Source organism: Felis catus, chromosome B2 (genome assembly GCF_018350175.1).
Source record: "Felis catus isolate Fca126 chromosome B2, F.catus_Fca126_mat1.0, whole genome shotgun sequence".
Lineage (NCBI taxonomy): Eukaryota > Metazoa > Chordata > Mammalia > Carnivora > Felidae > Felis > Felis catus.
Window position 1 is genome coordinate 4,297,707 of NC_058372.1, and position 19,732 is coordinate 4,317,438.

Genomic DNA, 19,732 nt, shown 5'->3' on the forward strand with positions numbered 1-19,732 from the left:
TGAATATGTAAATGAGTGTGAGTAAAGTATAATGGTTCCCCCTTTGGAATATTGATCGTGCTAGTTTTGTTAATATCCACACAAAGAGCCTCATCGTGAGACTTTTTTGGCTTACATTTATGGACCTCTAATATATTAATTCAATGTGGAAAAAAAAAAAAGGCCTGCCATACTGTCGGTTTTTTGTCTTTGCACTTGCCTAGATCTACTGTTCTTAGGGGCATCCCTTGTTTGAGTCTTAAGGGGCCATGTGAGATACTGCAACCAGGACTCTCACGCCTCTCAAAAAGAAAAAGGAAAAGGGCACCTTACGACTTACATGAAGATTAATTTTCTAGTAAGATGAATAGCAGACATCAATCGTAACATCTCATACAAATGGCAAGGGAAGAATTAAATGCTCATTGACACGCCGGCTGGGGAAAGGAGAAATCTGTGCGCGCGCTTGAGCATATGTGACAATGTGGGTACTCGTAACTACTTGAAAATATGTTCTTTAGGCTCAAAGAGAATTTGATCTCATAGCCCTTTTCCTTAATTGCTGGCAATGCAGAACAGAGATTTCAAGGATGTCAAAGTAGCCTCGAACCTTATCTTACCTCAAGAGTTTAACTTCACCACCAGGCCCCCCACGAGGGTATTACCCATAACCTAAGATGGCCGCTAAGTAAAAACATGAAACAGACAGCCTATACTGACCTGGGTAATTCAGGAACCACAGCACCTAAAACCTGACTCTGTTGCATACACACTGTGTATAGAGGTTACTATGGTTAGTAGAGATATGTAGAATAAATATTAACTGCAACACATATATACACACGTGAATATACATCAAACAGGCCCAACAGAGGTTAATATAAAGGCAGTGGTACCTGGGAACACAACTTCTAAGAAAGTCACTGACAACTGCCAAGGTCACAAAACAAAGGAAGATTTTTTTTTCATAGAAGATGCAAATAATATCAACAGTGCACGAGGTAGGCAAAAAGAATGTAATTTCTTTTTGTGCCCCGAAGTGAAAAAAGGGATTTTCATCTGCCTTGTCTGTCTTAGGATTTTGTGTCTTCTTCCCTTCCCTCAAGCACATTCATAATAACAAACAACTTGAAACGCTATGGGATGGGGGAAAAAAGAGAGAGAGAGAGAGGAAAACAAACCACGAGAGATGCTTAACTATAGGGAACAAAGTGAGGGTTGGTGGAGGGAGACGGGTGGGGGATGGGCTGGATGGGCACCTGTGATGAGCACTGGGTGTTGTACGTAAGGATGACTCACTGAATTCTACTCCTGAACCCAATACTGCACGGTATGCCCACTGACTAGGATTTAAATAAAAACCTGAAAAGGAAAAATAAAACCCCAAAGCCAAAAACCAAGAGGTGTGGAGAACATGAACTAAGCACTCACTTCAAGGGCTCAGGAGACAGTTTGGTGCCAGAAAGGTTCAGCTGCATCAGAGACAAGGAGCTACTAAAAAACTGCTTGAAGGAGGGGGGCACTTCTTTTCCTTTCCTGGAAAACAAAACGGGAGGGTCACAGGAGCAGGGATGCTTCCGGCCCGGTACCCCGCTTCCGGCTTGGCGAAATTCCCCGTTGGGTTATTCGGACTCTGTGAAATAACCTGGGAATCCATTATATTTTCGGGAGAAAATCAAAGGTAAGAAGAAACAAAATGTCTCAAAGCCAAACAAAGCCAACCCCATCAAAGGAGTGATGTCAGAGAAGCGAAGACATTTCATAAAGTCCTTAAAGCTACCGCTATATTCTTTGTAGCCAATGGGCTCATTGTGTTTTACCCACAGATCTCCACTTGTACAAATTCGAACACATTCATCTGGGGATGGCTATACTCGTTGTTCTTACTTGCTTCCAAGTTCATTGTTGAGAAGTACCTTCTAAAAGAGTTTATACTGTGGACGCCTGGGTGGCTCAGTCGGTTAAGCGTTTGACTTCGGCTCAGGTCATGACCTCACAGTTTGTGAGTTCGAGCCCCGCGTCGGGCTCTGTGCTGACCGCTCCGAGCCTGGAGCCTGCTTCGGATTCTGTGCCTCTGTCGCTCTCTGCCCCTCCCCGGCTCACACTCTTCTCTTTCTCTCTCTCTCAAAAATAAATATGAAAAAAATTTTTTAAAGAGTTTGTACTCTATTAAGGGACAGTGCCCATCCGCATAAGAGCAGCAGTTATCAGACAGTTCTCACAGGCAGACTGGGGTCACCGAGAACATCAGACTACCGTGAGAAAAGACACAAAAACTTGCACTTTTAAGGCTCATATTCGTAGATGATGGTTTAAGGTCACCTTCCTTCACGCACAACACGCATCCCTCATCCCTCCATTTCCACCTCGCTACAACCTTCTCTGAGAGGAAGGCAGTCCTAGGTGACAGTGATGGAGGTACAAACCCATACCGGTGAGAAAAGACAGCTCTGGAGAGGTTGAGCACAGCTAAATATTGAAGGCAGCCTCGGAGAAGAGCTGTACAGACCTGAAAAAGAAAGAAGGCACTCTTAGTTCCAAGTATTTCTAGATCTAGGGGAATATTTTGTTAGAGAGAAAGCCCTCCGTATCCCGCCCAAATGGCTGTTCTGAGACCGCCAGAGCAATATCAAAAAATATTACCATGTCCAGGGAACATTCGGTATTGGATAAATCCAGGTGAGCAATGGCATTTGGCTGGGCCAAAAAATTGTACATGGACTTGAAATAAAAAAAAAAAAAAAAAACACATTAGGATCTGGAAACACACACACACACAGTCAATATTTTAAAATGAAGTTGCCCAAATCCTCCCGTATTCATTCTCTACTCTTCCCAAGAGGATTAGCAGAATTTAATGTCATTCCATTGCCTTCCCTGAGAGCAGTATTGCCAAGAATATTTAAAATAAAATTATGTTTGGGGCGCCTGGGTGGCTCAGTCGGTTGGGCGGCCGACTTCGGCTCTGGTCATGATCTCACAGCTCGTGAGTTCGAGCCCTGTGTCGGGCTCTGTGCTGACAGCTCGGAGTCTGGGGCCTGCTTCCCATTCTGTGTCTCCCTCTCTCTCTGCCCCTCCCCTGCTCACGCTCTGTGTCTGTCTCTCTCTCAAAAGTAAATAAACACACAAAAAAACCCCACTTTTTTTAAATAAAATTACGTTTGAGTTTAAAAAAAAAAAAAGGCCAAAGGAACTCTTGGCCGCCAACCCCCTTTTTGTTACACATGACTTAGTTTTCCTGATTAGCTCCACTTTCATCATTTTGGAGCGATGCTAATTAATTTCAACTGCTGAGATTAAAACATCACCTGCATAGCGCTCGCCCTATCAAAATGCTAATCACTTTTGAAAGTGTTCAAAGATCCACCAACTTCAGTTTGCACCGTAAGATGGTCTCGGGCTATACTCTCTTCTGTCCAACACCGTGATTTTTCTATCCTTAGTTACTTCCAAAATCTAACAAGAAAGGGTCTGATGGCACTATTCGCTTAGGTTTAATCTCACATAGAGCTAAGACACGTCACCATTCAAGGGGTCACGGTGCCTAAAGTCTCTCCTTATCCCTGTGCAAGACCATCAAACAAGTTTAAGAGCCCTGTTGTTCTCTAATCGCCCCGTGTTGAGTAGAAACTGCCAGAGTCCACAATAACCAAGTCCAAGCTCCCAACACCAGGCAAATAGCTAACGGTCCTGTGCCTCACTGGATGACACCAGGTCCTTGCAAAAACAAACAAGCTTATGCTGAGATGCCCTCGTCCTTAGCAAAGACTCACAGTGCAGCAGCTTGGCTATATGATGCCTGAGAAAACTCCTCTCTACCAAGGAACTCAGAAAAGCAAATGATTAGCCTAGAAGTACTTTCACTAGACACACACACACACACACACACACACACACACACACACACAGCAGACTGCATTATGAGAAGTTCTGATTCAGAAAAATAATTTGCTCTCGCTTCCCTAAAGATCTCTGCTTCTCTCAGGCTCTGCCTGTGGTTTTACTCCCGGCTACCAGCTGGGGGAGCTCTAATCACCCTCCGTTGGTGACAAGACCCTACTTGGCCAACACTCGTCCAAAGAGGCAGGTCCTGCTTGGCCGCTGGCCCTGAAGGCACGGGGCTGGGTAAGCCCCTCCCTGCACCTGCTGCAGGGATCCCAGAACATCAGCCTGTCTGGGGCTGAGGCCCACTCACCCAGGCTCATCATTCTACTTCTTCCCCAGAGGCAAGCTGGGGGACAAGACCCACTCCTGGCCAGAGAAAAAGTCCTGAGCTACTGTGCTCTCTTGAGTGACCACTAATGCCCCTATGTTAGCAGAGTCTTATTATTTAATCTTCAGACTCTCTGTTATTGCTCTCTCTAGTCCTCTACTTTGTCACTGTAATGTGTTAGTGGTTTCACACTGGACTCCTTGTTTCATCTTGGGAAGGAGCACGTTTACGAATCATCACTGAAGGTGACAACTAAAATGGGGCAACGCATGGAAAAAGCCGTGGCCCCTCAGGGGAGGCGACTGGGTGGCTCAGCTGGTTAAGCGTCTGGCCTCAGCTCTGGTCATGATCTAACAGTTCATGAGTTCAAGCCCCCGAGCTGGGCTCGCTGCTGTCAGCCCAGAGCCTGCCTCGGACCCTCTGTCCCCATCTCTCTCTGTCCCTCCCCGGCTCACACTCTCAAAAATAAACAAACATCAAAAAAAAAAAAAAAAAGCCACGGCATCCCAGGAAACAGAATCACTTAAAATGATTTCGAGTATCAGGCAGAGGGGAAAAAAATCCTACAAAAAGGACAGTGGCAATCTTCCTTGCCTTACAGGGAAATCCACACATGAGAGACATAAGAAGGCACGCTCCAACTTCCTTAAAGAGCGGCCCCAATTTATTGCCGACTCTCCACTCACCCTACTATGTTTGTGGAATATAGGAGAGGACTTTATGCCATATCCTCCTCCAACTAACTATTAAAAAACTCACCTGTCTCAACAGTATTATCTAATGACAAAATCATTCAGTTTACATTTCCAATCTCTCGTATCAACTTTCATAGGCGCAATAATGGTTCAAATGAAGAGAAAAAAGGTCCGTCAGAAAAAGTATATCCAAAAAGAATTTGTAGTTCAGCAACATTAAGTGAAGGGGGTAAATATACCTACGTGTTAGACTACACTTAATTAAGGAAGGCTCTGAAATTTTTCTCTAAAACAGCTCGTAAGCTCGTCACTAAATGATCTGAAAGTGTTATAAGGGGAGATGAGGACAGCCATGTTTGGAAATTATTCCAGGCTTATGGAATACAGCGGCTTTGAACCTGCCCGTGGGGAAGGAAAACCTACCGAGAGGTCATCTCCGCGGAGGACGTTCCCTGAGAGGTCGAGATGGGTAAGGGTGGTGGCGGTCAACGGGTTGGCACTGAGGAACTGAGAAAGGCTATTCACCCCTGCAACATGGAGAAGATACAGGCTCAATATCCATTCCAGGGAACACAATGAGGTTTGGGAGTTTCTATACATGACCCAGCAGCCACATCAAATGGCAGGACTGAGGTGACCCACAAGTACCGTCCCCAAAAGGTAGGAGTATCTTCTTTTGACATCCCCTCAGAAAGAACAGGTTATTCACAGACACAGCCCTCTCACCGAGTAGGGGAAAGAGACAGAATTGGCTTCGTTCAGCTCTTCTTCTGATGTGGACGGGAAGGATTTGACTTTGAAGTCTTAATATGATGCACACAAGTCTGACTGGTCATTTCTATCTTTCTCTTAATTCTGCTAGGTGTTCCTGACTTAGCGCACAGGATTTAAGCGAGGTGGGTACATATTTCGGCACTTCAGCCTATTTAAAGTACTTAGAAGCTGGGAGGGAGGAGCCAAGATGGCAGAACAGCATGGAAGTTTTTTGTGTGTCTCATATCCATGAAATACAGCCAGACTAACACTGAACCATCCTACACTCCTAGAAAACCGACTGGAGGATCAACACAACAGTCGGCACAACCTGAACCACAGAATTCAGCAGGTACGTGGCACGGAGAAGTGACCTTGGGGAGAGAGAAGGCGCAGGAAGGGAGGTGCTTTTGTGAGTGGAGAGAGGATGGAGACTGGGAGAGGGAGAATACGGGAAAAGCCCCCCTCCCCAAAAGCCGCTGGAGAGAAAGTGGAAAATTGGAAACAGCTGCAGGGACTAAACTAAAGTACTTAGAAGCTAACACTGGATGTAGATCACTGGTCTACCTAATATATCGTATACGTGCTCAGGGCAAAATTCAGAGGGAAATGAATTTTTACAAAGAGCGAAAAAAAAAAGATCTGTATACAATGTAGGAAAGAAGCGGAAAGAAAAATGGATAATTAACACTCCATACACTGCTTACACATGAAACGTAAATGGCTCAAGTCAAAGTCAACTGAGCTGAACTGAACGGGTATTACCAACCTCCAAAAACAAAGAATAAATACACAAGGAGGGCAAGAATGTTCCGTGAGGACAGAGCCACGTTCTTTTCTGTGTGGGTAACAGTCATGGCCTGTTGGCCTTGCAGTAGGCAGCTCTTCATCAGGCCGCTTCTCTCCAAGAGGGAAGAGAGGCTCTAGGAGGTTCCCACTGCATACAAAGTGGGGGCCCAGACAGTCTGGTGGCTCACTGGGCTTCAAAGGGGTCAACACACACATCAGCACTGATGCTCATTCTCAAGGTAAAGCTCCTCACGTTTCTACAGTTCACGGTTCCAATCTATGTATTTTGGAAATATGGCTATTTCTAAATTGGATGCACATTTGTAATTCTTTTTCCAGTACCATTCTCCTTGAAAACCCCAGCCAGTCTTAACCACCCTACAGGGAGACAGGGAAGGGGGTGTTCGTCCACCTCACACAGAGTCTTCCTCAGGAGAAAGGACGAGGGTGGGGTCTTCCAACGACAGCCAGAACTGGTCACAGCGGCAGGCTGCAGCCAGGCGCTCCAAGAAAGAAGCAGAGGGTTCCAAATACAGCCCCACCCCGGAGCAGTCCTCTGCTCTAACTTTAGAATGCCTGGTGTATCGTACTGATGAAGGGGTTATTATCTTCTCTTTTAGGTAAGACCAGGTAGTTACAAGAACCCACTGCAGGACGTGCCTGATAAAGGCGAGTGAGCCACTTCTCAAGGGTGAGGGTGCACTTGGGTATGCAGAGGGAGAAGATGCAGAGGTGTGGAGGGAAAACATCTTAGTTAAGTCCTGGGGGCGGGGGAGAAATTCTTGGCGGTCAATTCAACATTTATTTAGCACTCATAAAACGTTTATAACTGCTGGGGATTGGGAAATAAACATCAATAAGATCCATTCGTTACCCTCAAAAACTTCCAAAGACCATCAAGAAGGAAAAGGAATAAATTCCAGCATGAAACATCAGACTACACAAGAAATACCTATTCACCGCCACAGAACTTTATCGAAAGCCTACTGCCGACCAGGCATGGGCTCCGGAGGCCCAGGGGGTCCTATCTTACCCTCTAGAAGCCAGTGCGGTGGGAGACACGGTCAAGTAATCACCATCCGGTGAGGTCAGTACCGTCAAAGAGGTTAAGAAACAGGTGCAGGGCAATGAAGAAGCTGGAGATTTGATGAATTACGCGAGATAAAAGGAACTTGTAATGGACTCTAGAAGGTGAATTTCTGAAGGTAACGCCTACGATTCTTCAAATGACCAACTTCCATCAGTCTGCACTATTCCGCAGCATTAGCGTGCCTCGCAAGGGCGTAACCTGGAGAATACCAGACTCTCTCTCGTCAACAAAACCATTTGTAAAACCACTTCCTTAGGGAGGTTATACCAAAACTTGAGAAATAAATTCCGAAATCAGAAAGTCAAATTAGTCTCGACAGCAAAACGCTCCTTGATGAGCGCGGGTGCTTGGCAGCGGGCCAACATCTGAACGGAATCAGGAGAGAATTACGTCCTCCGCTCGGCTTCGTGCTCCCGAAACAGAACGAAGGACTTCCTCTCCCACCTCTTGAGGCCACATCCACGTGAGGCCCGTGTTAACAAGCACACTAAGAGCAGGAAATTACAAAAATATAGGATGGAAACAATCAGGGCTCTTACAGCCCAAACTAAACACAGATTCACATGCCGTTCTCGATTCTGGCCGTCTAGTGATTGTGACCGTTCTTTGTATTTATTATTGGAGTGTTTACAGCTGGAAAAAAGGTGGTACCAGATGGCCCTGCCTTGACATAATCTGGCAACCAGCAGGACATTTACTAGAAATCCAGAAAACTCTCATTGAGCTAACATCTGAGGAAGAGAAAGGGTATGTGGAGACAGTGGGGATGTCATGGGGAGATTTAAAAAAAAAATCTGTCTTGAATTACGGAGCCATGAACGTAAATGTTTTCATAGAATTAAAATACAAACGTTAGTCAAATTCAGCAGAAGATTAAAACTGCAAAGGAATCTGAGTTATTGTGAATCTGCAAACCTTTCAGATACAATGGGAAAAGTCTGCAAGAATAATGAAATCCTTTTAAGAAATCCATTAAAAACAAAATCCCCAGCATTTCAAGATATCCATCTTAGGAAGGGCAGCGTAAAATCATCTGGGCCACAATATCATTAAACAATATTAATTCTCAAAACACGCATTTTATTGCAGAGAAGAGAGAAACATGGTGTGGTGACCTTTACTTGTGAAGGAAGGTCACCCCCAAGGAAGAGGACGGGGCCCCACCCACTCTCACGACCCCTGAGACATAGGAACACAGCGAGTGGTGGCATGGAGGCACCCCAGACCCCACACTTGTCCTTGGGACAATAAATGATCTCCACATCCCCCTATCTGTTTCACAGTAATGAACACATACATTAAAATAAATAAATTCAAGTTGTTTTTTAAAAGTACCTCTATTCTAAAAAAAGAGACCACACAGCATGGTGATTATAGTTAATACCGTACTGGGTACTTGAAAGCTGCTAAGAGTAGAATCTTAAAAGTTCCCATCACCTGGGGGAAAAAAAAATACAACTATGTGTGTTGACAGACGTTAGCTCGACTTACTACGGTGACTGTTTCTTCACAATAAATACAGATATCAAATCATTACGTTGGACGCCAGAAACTAGTATCATGTTATATGTCAATTATACCTCAACAAAAAATAAATAAATTTTAAAAAGTTATGGGGCATCTGGGTGGCTTAGTCATGTAAATGTCCGACTCTGGATTTTGGCTCAGGTCATGATCTCACAGTTTATTGGGTTTGAGCCCTGCGTCGGGCTTTGTACACTGACCTCATGGAGGCTGCTTGGGATCCTCCCTCTCTCTCTGCCCCTCCCCTGCTCTCTCTCTCTCTCTCTCTCTCTCTCAAATAAATAAACTTAAAAAAAATTTTTTAAGTGACACCTATGGACACATGATGAATGATTAATACTTTTAACATGTAGGGAATTCACATAAATTAAGAAAAAAGGTTAATATGGCAAACAGAGAGGCAACGATGGATGGAAACTAGCAACTTCCTTCAAAAGAAAGACACGTGACTAAGATATGGGGGTGGGCTGGGAGGGGGGAGAGAATACACCTAAGCACTAAGAGAAGAAAGCAAAATTAAAGTATCAGAACACTTTGGCTGATATGATTGACAAACAACAAAGGAGAACAGCATCGAGGGGCGGTGGGAACGTGGAGATTGGTACAAGTAACTCAGAGGACAGCTTGACAATAAACATCAAAAGAAAGCTTTACAAAAATGCACACCCTTTTTGACCCAGCAGTTCTATGTGATTTCTCCTAAATAAGAAAGTAACAAATGATCGATAGTAACACAGGGAAGTCATGTGAGCACTGTGTGCATTACTGAAGAATTAGAAACCAAGTAAACGTATGGTCACAGATCATTTATGTAAAGTAGGGAACGTCTTCCACGCACTGGAACGGCATGAAGCCCCTGACAGTAATCAAGGGTTTGCGGTCATAGTGGATCACAATACACTCCTGGGTGGGAAGAAAAGTTTATGAAATGGTAAGTGCAGTGGAATACCATATGCGCACATGCGTCTGCACGTAGGCACAGAGATAAACTACGTACAGACAGAACAGTATGGAAGCATGGGCGCCGAGCTGTCAACAGTGACAGTCTCGTCATGGTTTGGTGACAGCATTGCGAGGAATTGTGGCCTTCTTATTCACGCTTTGCAGGATCTTCTAAGTCTCTGCCGTAAACTGACAGTGCACTGATGATCATCAGAAGGTTTCTACGAAACAGATTAGAAGTAGAGAGTGGTAACATCGTGGGCCTGCACTCAGCTTGATGATCTCTGGACAGCTTCAGGCATCGGCACAGGAAACAGGGACTCCTGGAAAAATGTTCCCCTTTGAAAAGTCACCTTGGCGCCTAAATCTAAATGTCTGCACGTGAAATCATGGGGCTTGCACAAACCACCCCAATTTGAAATCATTCTTAGAGTAACTGTATGGTCGGCATGGGTAGGACATCACCAAGGGACCACTGTGCTCTACCTGTGACATATTCGGTAAGAACCCGCAATGGCCCAGCGCCAGGGACACGGCAACGCGTGAGGCAAAGCCCTGACTGTCCGGAAGCTCCGGGCTAGGACACAATCAACACACCGTGGGAAACATGCTAAAACAGGAATTTGCCAAGGGCTATGGGACAGAGAGGGAGGAGACTCTGACTGCGCTGGGTGGGACTGAGAGAAGGCTTCAAGGAGAAAGCGAGACACAAGCGCAATCTTGAGCGGGAGCAGGAATTCACCAGATCTGTGGGTGCGGACACCGGGGTTGAAAGCATGTGACAACATGTGACACAGCAAGATGCGGCGGACGATACCGATGATGGTGGTACAGGCCCCTGTGCCCTCTGTATGTAAATGAGCTTACTTGGTGTCCCCGCCTCTCATGAGGTAGCTACGCTTAATTCCGTCTCACAAATGACGTAAGCGAGGAACCAGGCCCTTGCGAAGACATGTTCGTGTTAAGTGAAAAAATCAGGCCCCCCAGGCCCCCTGCTTGAGAACTGACACTCAGGCCCTCCGCATACAGCCCTCGGAAGACAGTGACACGTTTAAGAAATGCCAAGTCTTTTGGGGCGCCTGGGTGGCTCAGTCGGTTAAGCGTCCAACTTCGGCTCAGGTCATGATCGCACGGTTCGTGAGCTCAAGCCCCGTGTCGGGCTCTGTCCTATCACTGTAGAACCCACTTGGGATCCTCTGTCCCATTCTCTCTGCCCTTCCCCTGCTCGTGCTCCCTCTCTCTCAACAATAAACATTAAAAACATATATGTTAAAAAAAAAGAAATGGCACATTGTTCAATTCAAGAAACTGTCATTAAACACGACCGTGGCCCAGGCACTGTGCCAGGCGCCGGAGACATGGAGATAAGAGGGGACAGGGTAGCCCCTTTCTAGGAGGGGAACACAGCATTTATGTAGTAACGTCGGATGCAGAAGTAATGATGCGATCAGTCACGTATTGTAGAAGTAACACAAAAGAGCACTTCTACTGAGGTCACGGGAATAGGGATACGTCTCAGAAGAGACCATCACAGATGAGTGTTTTATTTAAAAAAAAAAAAAAAAAAGCTGAAGCTCTCCAAGAATTTAAGGTGATGTGTGAGAGAACAGAAAATACACATATATTGGTCTCTGCCCCATTCCTGGCACAGAGCTCCCTAAACCCTTGGCATTTCCCAAGTCATAAGAGCACTGGGGACATCTTTTGCTGAATGGGGTGACCCAGGGTGGGATCCTGGATGGGGCTGGTCCCCACAGTGACCAAACCATGATTAGAAGCTTGAAATTTTTAAGTTCCTCCACCTCCCACCTCCAGGAAGAGCGCTGGAGACGGAGTTAGTCATTGATCACGTCAGTTTGAGGGAGCCTCCCTACAATGTCAATAGCACAGGTTCTGGGGACTTTCCAGGCTGGCGAACACATCCACACCAGGAGTGGGGAGCACCCCAGCTCCACAGACGCTCCTGGCTCAGGACCCTATCAGACCTCGCCCAGTGTATCTCCTCACCTGGTTGCTCCTCTGTGTCCTTCATCATATCCTTTAAGAGATGAGTAAACACGAGTGCTTCCCTGAGTTCTGTGAGCCGCTCTAGCCAATGAATCAACCCCAAGGTGAGGTCTCTGGAACTTCCAATAACCTAGGCTTGCAAATGGCGTCCGGAGGGGAATGGGAGCAATCTTGTGGGACTGAGCCCTTAATGTGCGGGCTCTGATGCAACCTCTGGGTAGATAGTGTCAGAACTGAGTTAAATTGTGGGTCACCCAGCTGGCGTCACAGAGAATCGCTTGGCGTGACTGAAAACCTCCACGCGTCTGGTGACCAGAAGCATCAGAAGGGAAGTGCTTGGTGCGAGTAGTCAAGGAGGCACACGGGAAAGAGAGATACGAGATACGAAGGAGGGAAGAGGCAGGTTTCCCTGTATAGGAAGAGAGAGAGACTTTGCAAGCAGAAGACAAAGCAGGTACACAGGCACAATGCCTGCAGCAGTATTTCAAGTATTACAGGGGTGCTAATGTGGAAACGTTAAGAGAACGGGTAGGATTTGCTGAGCAACCTAGATCCCGGAGAGGAGGGTAAGTGGGGTCAGAAGAGAACCCGGCAAAGGAAAGGCAATTTCCAGAGCAGGAGAGAGGGTGTAGAGTTACAGTGTGACTGGGCAGAGACCGTCCATCTGACAGCAGGTTTTTAAGGGGGCGGGGGCAGGGGAAGCAGAGGGGAAGGCTGAAGTTCTTCCAAGGATGAAACAAGAAAACACAACCAGCTGCCTCTGGGAATGTGAGGCCGGAAGCAGCCCAGGAAGCGGCACTCCCTGGCTGAAAGTGAAGAAGTTATAAAGACTGTATTTCGAAATGATTCTTTACTGAAAGCATTTCGCCTTAGACAATGAGCACTCCAATTACAGAATTTCTTTATCTTGTAACAGTCAGAGAACTGCGATACGTATGCAGGTACATAACGGAGTAATAATTCTAACTTTTGAAAGGTAGCATGGTGTAGCAGAAATATCACAGACATAAAACAAATAAGATATACTGTACCTTTAGGTGACAATGAGGTTTTAGATAAATTTAAATGCTTTAATCCCTTTGGGAGTTTGGCAAATTGAATACTTAAAGAGGATACACCTGAGAAAGGAAAAAAAAGATTATTAACATTTTCAAGTTCTCAGAATTACACTTGTTTTATAAGGACTAAAAATTAACCTAAACTTGATTCCAATTTAAGTGGAATCATTCTTTCTTTCCAACATCAGACTTTATTTTCTAATTATCTACCATCACACATCTTTTTTTTTTTTCATCCTGCAGAAAGGATAGGAAAAAAGGAAGACCGTTTAATTAAGCATAACAATATCAAAACTTTACCATTAGAGATGTGTTTCTTTGAACTGAAGTGTTACCCTCTTCTCTATAGTCCTATTTCAAATGCAAATACTCAGGAAGAGTGACATAATTGCTTCTTTTTAACCTGTGTCTTAATGAGTTGATCACTCCACTGGGTGAGCACATGCGTGCTACTTAATTATTGTCAAGAAAATGGTATAATGTTAACTATTCAGATAACAGCTTCACTTTTAGCGCACGGATTCCAATACTTAATTAGCTTCTAGCTAACAACCGCAGACAAAGCATCTGAGTGTGTTTATCTTCTTAAAGGTGGGCTGTGTAACTTGAAAATTCACAGTATTAAAAACCAGATAGCCTCTAAATTGAAAGACCAGACCGGGAAATGGTGAACCCTAGTTCATCCATTCAAGGATTGCAGTGACAACAGACGTTCCCTGGGAGGAGTAAGTGATACGTGACTCTATGTCCTTCGTATAGGTCTTTCAACCAACTTCCTGCTACATGTGAGTTATCACCTTCCCAGGGGCATGTCCCTGGGAAGGTTCCTGAAACAATATTAACCATATGGTCTCCTAGGCTAATTCTCAAATTCCATGAGCTGATAAGGAAATACCAGGCTCGTGGCTGCCCTATTATATAACCCCAAATTCTCTACACATTTTATCAAAGTTTATCAAGAAATAACTACTGTAGAAAGAATCTAAAGGTCATGCAGCTTGACTAAGCGTCTAGACAGGTGTCTCGCCAAGGATGGTGGGAGTTCTGAGAGCCCGTATTTACCTCCCCATAGCATTTCCCAAATAAGTGTGAAAATCACTGGGTTGGGGCGCCTGGGTGGCTCAGTCGGTTAAACGGCCGACTTCGGCTCAGGTCATGATCTCGCGGTCTGTGAGTTCGAGCCCCGCGTCAGGCTCTGTGCTGACAGCTCAGAGCCTGGAGCCTGTTTCAGATTCTGTGTCTCCCTCTCTCTGACCCTCCTCCGTTCATGCTCTGTCTCTCTCTGTCTCAAAAATTAATAAACGTTAAAAAAAATTTAAAAAAAAATCACTGTATTAAATTATGTCAAACGGGTCTTTTTTTTTTAATGTGAATATTTTTAGAGATTTGAATATGCTAATCCATATTGTTAATTACAAAGAGGGAGCAGGCTATTTAGTTGACACTTTCTTGTAAAAGAATGTATCACTTATAAGTTAACCGGGATAGAGGGAAAAGGGGATCATTTTATTATTTTTTTAAAGTTTGAGCGAGACAAAAACAGCATGAGCAGGGGAGGGGCAGAGAGGGAGGAAGACAGAGAATCACAAGCAAGTTCCACACTGTCAGTGAGCCAAAAGCAAGAGTCTGACACTTAACCAACTGAGCCACCCAAGTGCCCCATGGGAGTCACTTTAAAAGTGTAATTAATCCAAAAGGAAGAAAAGGAGAAAAAAATAACAAAGACAAAAAGGGAAAAAAAGAAAACAGACATATTATAGATTGCCATACAGAAAAATCAATAGTTACAATCAATGTAAATGTACTAAATATGCAAAACAAGCAAAAAATTGATTATCTCAATAAAAATATCAGATGCTTTTTTAAAAAAATTGTTTTAATGTTTATTTTTGAGAGAGAGAAAGACAGAGAGAGAGAGACAGAGTGCAAGCAGGGGAGGGGCAGAGAGAGAGGGAGACACAGAAACCGAAGCAGGCTCTAGGCTCTGACCTGTCAGCACAGAGCCCAAAGCAGGGCTTGAACTCATGAACCATGAGATCATGACCTGAGCCAAAGTCGGACACTTAACCGACTGAGCAACCCAGGCACCGCTCAGATGCCTTCAAGAAACAGAAATGCAGTACGTGTATTCAGAAGCGAACCTAAAAGCATATAAAAAGATATATGCTGCAAACGCTAACCAAAAGAAAACTAGTATATCTGCAATAATAAAAGACAAATTAGGTTTTAACAGGCATAGACACAATTGAAACATTTCACTAATAAAGAAGATGTAATAATTTAAAATCTGTACGGTCTGAAGAACACAGTCTCAAAACGTATAAAGTAAATCCAATGGTAACAACAGGAGAATACATAATTATATACACGCATATATGTGTGTGTGTGTGTGTGCCATACCTCACAACAATGGGAGAGTTTTAAACACATCTCTGTAGATGATAAAATGGACACAAAAAGGGTATGAAGACACAGATCGTGTCAAGAACACAGTCAAAAAAGACGTATATTTAAAACACTGTACCCAACAACGGTAGAATACATTTCTTCAAAGTCCACGTGGAGCCTTTATTTACCAAAAGTGACAATATCCTGAGCTCAACAAATAATACAGAGGATATTCCTTAACTACTGTGAAATCACAAAGCATATTCTCCAAGTGCTACCACTATTGGGAATTAACATAGGAATTACAGCAAAAAGATAATTAGAAAAATCCCCAAATAATTAGACCTTAAGCAATATATTTCCAAATAACAAATGAGCCCCCCCCAAAAAAAGATTTCCAAATTCTTTTCCAATAATGGAAATCTTAAAAATATTTTGATTTAAAATTTTTAAAACTATGATATCAACATTTTAGGGATACAATTAAAGCCATGCTTAGAGTAAAATTTATACTCCTAAATACTTATGTTAATAATAATAATAATAATAATAATAATAATAATAATAATAAAGCTGGAAACTAATTATCTAAGTATCCCTCTCAAGATATTTGTACTAAAAAAAGCAAACTAATCCCCATTTCATCCCCAAAAACGGGAGAAAAAAGGGTAAGAAAGGGAAGAAATCTATTAAATAGAAAGCAGACATAAAATAAGTGACTTTAACAAATCCTGTTCTTCAAAAAAAACTAATAACATTAATAAGCCCCATGAAGACTGGTTTAAAAAAAAAAAAAAAGGAGAAAGAGAAGGATCAAACTATCAAACTGAGAAGTGGAAAAAAGAAAAAAAATACCAGTAGAGATTCTACAGACATTGCAAATATAACTAAAGGATGTTAAATTTTTTCTGTAGGTCAAAAATGTATCGTTTTAGAAGAAATGGACAAATTTGTCATGAAAAAAACAATTTACCAAAACTTACATAAGGCGAAATACTCTCAGTACTCTTTATCGATTCAAAAAAATAAATGCATGATTAAAAACCTCTCCACAAAGAAAAGCAAAAGTTGCCAACTATAAAAAAAATGTATATTATATAATGCTATATTTATGAAGTTCAAGAAGAAATAAAGCGAACCTATCCTATCATAACAGAAGTCAGAATCAGAGCCATCTTTTCCGGGTGGTAGAGGGCAAAACACTAGGCAAGCTTGTGAAGCACGAGTAACGTTCCACGTCTCATTCTTGGTAGTGGTTCCTGCAGAATGCTCACTTTGTAAAAACTCATTAAGATGTAAACTTGTGATCTGTGGACTTTTCTGAACGTACGTTAGGCGTCAGTGAAAAAATTTACTTCCAAATTTAGGCACGGAAGGTAAGAAGGCAGGAGAAAATGTAGATGACCATGGGCATGCCAATGTCTCTTTAGATACGACCTCAATGGCACATTCCACGAAAGACCTAACTGACAAGCTAGACTTCGTTAAAATTAAGAAGTTCTGTCCTGCAAAAGGCAATGTCAAGAGAATGAAAAGGCAAGCCACAGAATGGGAGCAAATGTTTGCAAGGACCCTTATCCAAAATACAAAGAGCTCTCAAAAGTCAACAATGATAAACAAACCATTTACAAATGCGCCAGGGACCCAACAGAACCCTCACCAAAGAAGTTACAGAAATGGCCAATAAGCATATGAAGAGACGCTCCACACGCTAAGTCATCAAGGAAATGCAGAGTAAAGTAACAGTGAGATACCACTACCCAACTATTAGAACGGATTAAAATCATTAGAGGCTCATCGACTGTCACAACCGTGCCACTCTGACGGGACGCTGATAAACTAGGGAAGCTACGCATGTGCAGCCAGCAGTGTGGGGGGGGGGGGAGGGGGGCAGGAAGAATATGGGAAATCTCTGTACCTTCCTCTCAATTCTGCTGAGAACCTAAAACTGCTCTAAAAAAAACAACCTCTTTTTGAAAAATTATGTATGGAATCCGGAAAGATACCAGATACTCACTTTTAAATTATGATAAGACTTATCACTGCCCTACCCATGACCAATTCTCTTATATACTTTTGTAAGCAGGTGCTACCCAGCAAAGCATATGCTAGGACAATGTTTTAAAAAGAAAATAACCCAAACCCATACCCCATGTCTTCAAATTAGGCTGAAAAATATGTTAGATCAGTGTTAAAACCTACCATTCAGCTTCCAATTTGCGGTGCTCAGGTTGACTTTTGAGTTGTTTTCCTTTGTTGAGAAAATGACCATTTTCTACATTTTCACTAATTTCTTTTGTGTCAGACATGCCTGCTACATCACAGAAAACCACACATGCATGTAACTAGACACAAGGCCGGAATAGAGCAATTATTTTACACCACTGGTGACACCACCCCTGTGTTCATTCCTTAATCAACAACTATCTTCCAAAAAGGAAGGAAGAAAAAAAGGAGTAAACAGCCCAGCCATATTTTTCTCTGGAAATTGAATGACCACACCGTAAGTAACGGAAGTAATAAAAAGTGAAGCTCCTGAATTAGAATAAAGGAGAATAAAAGTCAGGCTTGATAATTTACTTAAAAGAAAAAAGCAGGACGAGGCCCCTGGGTGGCTCAGTCGGTTAAGCGTCCGACTTTGCCCCGCGTCGGGCTCTGTGCTGACAGCTCGGAGCCTGGAGCCTGCTCCGGATTCTGTGTCTCTGTCTCTCTCTTTCTGCCCCTCCCCAGCTCACACTCTGTCTTTCTCAAGAATAAATAAAACATTAAAAAAAATTTTTTTTTCATTTTTTTAATTAAAAAAAAAAAAGAAAAGAAAGCAGGAAAAAGGTGAATAGGAAAACATGCGGACTAACGATGCAGAAACAGGACAGTCTGTTTCAAGTAGTTTTTGTCAAATTTCAGACTAAGCTACCAGCTTTTCTCGACAAAATATTTTGTTTTAATGTGCTAGGCACCCGTAAGTCATAAATATGTTACATTTCTTCTTTAAAGAAATGCCCTTGCTAACTGCAAACGGAATAAAAGGTATAAATGGGGTCAGCACTGTTCATTTTGGTTTAAATACAAGAATGAAATTGAGTTTTTATTGCAGGAGAACTGACATACATGCAACATACAACATCCTATCGGTTCCGGGTGTACATCATAGAGATTCAATACTTTTACCGATCTTTGAGAGAAGGTAACAACAGATTATCACACAAAGGATCCTCTTTCTTCCCGGCAGGCTTCAGAAACAGTCTCGGCAACGTGAATAAAATGAGGGTGGCTGGCGGCCAAAATCTCAAGAAAAACAAAAAAATTAACCTGCCTGGTACTTTTCTGAAGCCACTTATTCAAGAGTGCCAGGGAACAAACTGATCATCGGGAAAACATTTCCCCACAAACAAAGGAGAGAAAAGACGTTTCAATTTTTGGCCAGAACTACTCCATCCTCTCCCCAAAATAAAGCAAAACATAGCGCTCAGAGCTGTGAATTAAAACAGAATTTATCTCTAAAAGCTTTTTATTTGGAGACTTCATGAAATGGATTGCCCTTCTTGTGATTTTTTTTTTTAAGCACGTGTCAAATTTAGAAAGAAAAACGGTCTAATTTTTATGGATTACCCTTCTTGTGACTTTTTTTTAAGTGTGTGTCAGATTTAGAGGGAAAAATGGTCTAATTTTTACTTCTCCTTTCCAAACAAAACTATTTTGGCTTCCTCTGCTTCAAAACATGTATGCCTAATAAAAAAAGTAATTATGAAATGTTCAGTGTTATAATCTGCCATCTGATGTTATTAACTTACAAAGACAGGAAATTAAATGTGACACGACACATTTAACCTATTAATCACGCATGAATTTAAAAACCTGTGACAAGACCGTACAGAATTCTAACACTTGGATATCCTAGAATCAGAAGGGTGCACCTGGTAGACGAAAAGGTTAAGGAGGTCCTTGTTAAATGAAAACACCAATAGGAACAGTTTAACAAAATCCCGCATGTGGAGTTCTAGCAAAGGATGTGGACAAACAGAAGACCTCGTTCTTGTCAGAAAGCATGTAGATTTGAACGCTGGAGACCAGAAACACTAAGATAAGTGAATAAACAAAATACAGGCCAACATTTCCATTTCAAAAATAAGGCTGAGAAAAAGAAAAGTTCAAGAACTAGGAATACAGGAATAAAAGACCAGTGGGAAAAATGGAGTCAGTGTACTGAACTTTCGAACACCCGAAAATCCAAAGGCGGGCGGTGTTTAAAACCTTGCTTCACCTTGTGTAACCTTAAAAATATCAACTAAATATG

General features: G+C 42.9%; 1 protein-coding gene across 15 annotated transcripts in view; it reads right to left on the reverse strand.

Annotated features, from left to right (window-relative positions):
• CARMIL1 (capping protein regulator and myosin 1 linker 1) overlaps positions 1-19,732 on the reverse strand; it is a 310,815-nt gene that overhangs the window by 121,515 nt on the left and 169,568 nt on the right. For all 15 annotated transcript variants that reach the window (XM_045057041.1, XM_045057036.1, XM_045057039.1 and 12 more), the window contains 5 exons: positions 13,024-13,110; positions 5,311-5,414; positions 2,623-2,700; positions 2,412-2,488; positions 1,411-1,515 (listed from right to left, as the gene is read on the reverse strand). In XM_045057041.1, the coding sequence (XP_044912976.1) occupies positions 1,411-1,515; positions 2,412-2,488; positions 2,623-2,700; positions 5,311-5,414; positions 13,024-13,110 (451 nt within the window). The remainder of the gene's footprint in view (positions 1-1,410; positions 1,516-2,411; positions 2,489-2,622; positions 2,701-5,310; positions 5,415-13,023; positions 13,111-19,732) is intronic.